This window comes from Pterocles gutturalis, unplaced genomic scaffold, assembly GCF_000699245.1.
Source record: "Pterocles gutturalis isolate BGI_N339 unplaced genomic scaffold, ASM69924v1 scaffold7850, whole genome shotgun sequence".
NCBI classification, from domain to species: domain Eukaryota; kingdom Metazoa; phylum Chordata; class Aves; order Pterocliformes; family Pteroclidae; genus Pterocles; species Pterocles gutturalis.
The window spans coordinates 82,235-87,051 of record NW_010138367.1 but is presented as its reverse complement, the minus strand read 5'-3'; the positions used below and the strand labels follow the sequence as shown (position 1 = coordinate 87,051).

The window sequence follows — 4,817 nt, the reverse complement described above, 5'->3', positions numbered from 1 at the left end:
TTCAGTTTAAAATCATTGCCCCTTGTTCTGTCACTACAGGCCTTGGTAAAAAGTTTCTCTCCGTCTTTCTTTCTTTTCTTTTCCTTTTCATAGAAAAGTGAATAAGAGGACTAAACAGTGCTCTCAGGGAAATCAGCAGCGGCCAAGAGAGGAGCACTGTCCATGAAACATGCTCCTGAGCCACCAAAATTGACCATATTTGGCCTAATGTGTCAATGGGCCTGATTCAGAAAGTCCTTAGTTTTGAAGGGGGAGGCATGTTTCAAAGTAAGAGCTCGGCAAATATCTTCATGCTGGCTTCCTGCTCTCTGCCACTAGTCATCCTTGTCAGCATGTTTACATTTCCCCTTGCCTGCGGTCTCTTTATCAGGCAATGGGTTTGTTCGGCATCTAGTATAAAGTAAGTGAGCGCGGGTTTCACAGGCACACGTACTGCATACATGCAGCATGCTCAGGATGACACAGACGAGTACAGTGTTGAGCATTTTCGCCTTGTTTCTTCACACCACTTTTGGGGAAAGTGGTTGCACCTCAGCAGATGGTGATGGTGAGTCATTTCATATTAATCTTTCCACTCATGTACAATCTTGAAGAACCTGAGTTAAGAGCTTCAAATGCAACTGCTGGGCTAAATGTGTTAGTGTTTTAGCCTCCAGTCTCTTTCTTTTACCACCAGTACCTGAAGCAGATGTGGAGCTGGAGGATACCTATTTAATTTAATTCCCAAGTCCACTGTCCTTGTAATGTCCAAGTTCTCATGAAATGCAGGAAACCATTCCTGTATGCAGAGGGCATGCAAAATCAGGCCTGTTAATTCTCTGTCATGTACCTAGCCTTCATGTGAGGAGTTATGTCTGGGGGTGGGGAGCTGCTTCCCTCTTCTGCAGTCCATGGTCACTCTGAGCTACCGTCAGAAAGGGGTGAGGTTTTGGCTTCTCTTGCTCTTGGCAGTGTCCTCCAAAGAAAAGTCACCATCCCTGAAGGTGTTCAAGAAACGTGTAGATGTGGTACTTAGGGACATGGTTTAGTGGGTTAGGTGGTGTTGGGTTGATGGTTGGACTTGGTGACCTTTGAGGTCTTTTTCCAACCTTAATGATTCTATGATTCTATGATTCTGTTTCAATATACCTCTAACTTGGCCCAAGCTGTTGCACTTCAAAAGACAAACTTTTTCTGCTTTTCTTTAAGCGATTGCATAAGGTATATATGGGAATAGTCCCAAACTCTCTTGTAGTATGGCTGAAGCAGAATACTACAGCCCATCACTAAGAGAATTCATCCCTTACTCACAAAAAAATTATGAATCAACTCAACAGTTTAAAGTCAGGCTTATTGCAGATTTCATTAACTCATTTAGACAACTCAAAATTATTTAGCAGCCTCAAAATCAGAAATCAAAACACGAAGAGCAGCAATAAAACCACTGTTTCTATCTGCTGTTCCTTTTCTCAAAGGGAGCTGAAAAATTGGATTTAGAGTCAGTTCCAGATCTGTTAAACTCTACTTGTTTAACACTAAACAAACAGCAGTGACAGAGCTCCTTAAACTGTGCCTGAAGGACATGGGCAGTCAGTCAGTTACTGATAGTTTTAGAGCTCCATTGTTTGGGAGCAAAAGAGTTTCCATTTTTAGAAAGATAATGGCTGTGTTCCTGTACTACCTCACAGATAGGGAATCTCATTTTCCCCTGTGTGTCATGTATTATAACATACATACATAGGATATGCTTGGTAAGGTTTTTAGTTAGAAGAAAACACGGAGTGGCTTAGAACTGCATCTAACAACCTTGTTTTTTCTGTTTGCCTTTTATTTATACAATCTGCAGCTGTTTAGACTCAGCTTTGGCAAGCAGCTACAGTGACAAACGGTCAATGTTAGTGATTTATTGGTGGTGTCACTGAAATCTTCAGGGCTTCCTGAAAGCAGATGTGACTGGACCTTTCCTTGTTTTGTCACTAACTTCCAGTAAACCATAGCTAATACTTTGCTTAGAATTAAAGACAAACAGATTCAGAAGATCCCCACTGAGCAATTAGCATTTTTTATGATTTCTTTATGAGTCTCATGGGTTTCACCAACAAATTAAACAATCCAGGGTAAAATGACTCATGATGGATGTTTGGCTTTCACTCTTCGCCCTTCCGGCTTGCCCTACCTCCTGGCAAAGTGCCACCAGCCAACGCAGGTGTGAGCTCAGACCCTTCTTATGGGCAGAGGGTGGAAGAGCTCATTGCAGCAATTGCCTTCATCTCCTCTTTTCTGAGTGGCAGACTGCCTCCTCAACTCTGTCCCCCAGCCTGGCAGAGGTGGTGGAGATCCCCAAAAGCCCTAAAATAGCTACAAGCGGAGTTAAGAAGTGGCAGCTGCGGAGGCGCAGGAGGGCACAGGCAGGGGGAACAGGAGGCAGCATGCTGCCTGCTCTCGTGGGCAAGACAGCTGGCTTCAGTGGCCCTCCTACCTGGACTTGTATGGTTTGTCCAACCCACATCAAAAGTGTTACAATTAAAGTGAGTTCTGCCTGAACCAGATCAGCCTTAGAGATTTTGTGTGACTGTCCATGGAGATGGTCACTTTATTGGCTTTGGAAATTTGGTCACTGATCCTGCAGGTGGCTACCCGTGCCTCTGGTTTCACATGTTGTGGTTAGTCCCAGTGGCTTCACAGCATAAAGCCAAAGCACATCCACAGCCTCTGCTAACACTGTTCTCTTGGTAAAGGCTCTTTTTTTTTGACTTGAACCATCCTGCTGGTTGTTGTTCAAACCCAAGAGCAAACCATTTCTGTGAAGGACCTGCCATGGCTGTAGCTATGAGAGCAGTGTTTCTCCCACTAGAATCGCCACATCTCAAGCCCTGCCTTGATTTCAGCAGAGCCAGGCTCAGGGCTTCTCAAAGAAAAAAAAATTAATTTTATAAACTTTTAATTGTGTAAAGAGTACTTAGCAGTGTGAGTCATGTTGGAGTCATCAAAACCATTTACTTAGCAAACACATTTGTGCATGGTGGTTCTGAGGTTTAGGGAAGAAGCGTAAGTGAGGCTTCATGCATATTTATGTCAGACAAAAAAAATCACTGTCAGCCCATGGAGGAACCATACCAGAAAAAGCACTTCAAATTGCTTACTTAACACCATTCATGAGGTTTAGTTATCATATATTTTATGGTTAGGATGTTATTTCCATGAATAAGGAACCACATAATCATGATGTGAAAGTTCAGCATCAAAGAGGTAGAGTCAGCTTTCCTTCCAGACTGGCACTGACGGTGCGCTCTGCTCATTAAACATTACACGGCTGTTTGAACTGCAAGAGAAAACCTTTTACTTTCTTTTCATTTTGCTGTCCACCTGATAGAGAAGGAATTAAATTTTCTGACATTTTTTAGCAAAGCAGCAGCAGACAGCGGAAAGATATTTTTCTGTTGTGCTATTTATTAATATGATGGTTATCAGTTTTGTGTGTTTATGCAAAATTTGGCGTATGTAGTTTTTCTATACAGAAAGCTCCAAGCAAGCTCTCTCCCTTATATAAAGGAGGATCAGTCATCCTAATTCATAAGTTTTAATGTTGTCTTGAAGTAACTATGAGTATAAATAAGCCAATCTCCTGGTGGTTGCAAGTAAAGTTTTACAGATGTATAAAATGTGACATGTCTGTGCATGTGAGTTTTGGGTATATCTGTCTAAATATGATATGGGTTTTTTCCATTTCATGCAGATTCATTTCAGCTTACTTGTTATCCCCTGAATTTTGAATATATGTGTGTGTATATGCACGCAGTTTTACCCACAAATATGTAACTTCATGTCATATACATTTCTGTACGTATGTGCCTGCATGAACAGCTCAGGGTTGCGTTGTGATGGTCAAACACAATGGCTTTGTACAGCACCTGCTTTGTCCTTATCTGTGCTGCACAGGTTATCCTCTCAAACCAGCAGCACTGGTACAAGGTGCCACATTTCATTGTCCTCCAGGGAGCGCTGGGCTCCCCTTGGAACAGATACCACCACAGCTGCGGTGAGAAGTGAGGGTTGCTTCTTAGCACCGGTTGCTCATGATGGCAAACAGACACTAAATCTTAGGTCAGGGGATAGGTCTGAGACCTCAAGGTTCCGGATTAGTGCAGCATCAAATGCGTCTGTCCCCCCTGCTGCCCACCACAGGTGTTGGTGGCAGCAGCCCCCTTCCTAGCCCCTGCCCACACTGCTTTTGTGTTTTCCTCTGCATTCCTGAATGGCTTCTGAATTTTATCTTCTACTCAAAACTCAGCTGAAGACCTAACTCATCTCTGAGGTCAGAAGGAAGCACTGCTGCTAGTGACCCTGGGGGGTGATGCTCCTTATTTACATTTTAAAACAGTAAAAAAACTCTCCCCTATTTTCTCCCTGCTGTCAAACCATGACCGTTTTGGGTCTTCAGATGTGCTCCCATGCTGAACACTGAGTCTCCCTGTACACTGGAGGGATTGGCCAGAGATGATAGGGTATCACAGGCAAGACTAAGAATCAAAGTAGCTGGTCACTCCTCAGAGATCCAGTTCACCTGGGTAACAGCAGAGATGACCACCATTTGATAGGGATTTTCTGTTTTCCCCACACTGTTTGTGAGCGCGAGTCACCAATATTCCTGGAGTAGCCAAGGTCTTGTTCTCGCTGCAGCAGGTGCCCCACATGGTGAGGGCACATCTGAGGAGGGGGTAGGAGAGGACCAAGCAAGGCATCAGGAATAGTCCCCGGACATGGGAAAGAGAGTTAGGTATCATCACATATACCCTTCACCACTGGTAAAAGGGGATTGAGGCACTTCTGACCTAAGG

General features: G+C 43.7%; 1 protein-coding gene across 1 annotated transcript in view; it reads left to right on the top strand.

The window, feature by feature from the left end:
* The first annotated feature begins 329 nt into the window (after positions 1 to 329).
* The window catches only part of IL7R (interleukin 7 receptor), a 15,925-nt gene continuing 11,437 nt past the window's right edge, over positions 330 to 4,817 (top strand). The window contains exon 1 of the mRNA XM_010082979.1: positions 330 to 547. Within this exon, the coding sequence (XP_010081281.1) occupies positions 448 to 547 (100 nt within the window). The 5' untranslated portion in view covers positions 330 to 447. The remainder of the gene's footprint in view (positions 548 to 4,817) is intronic.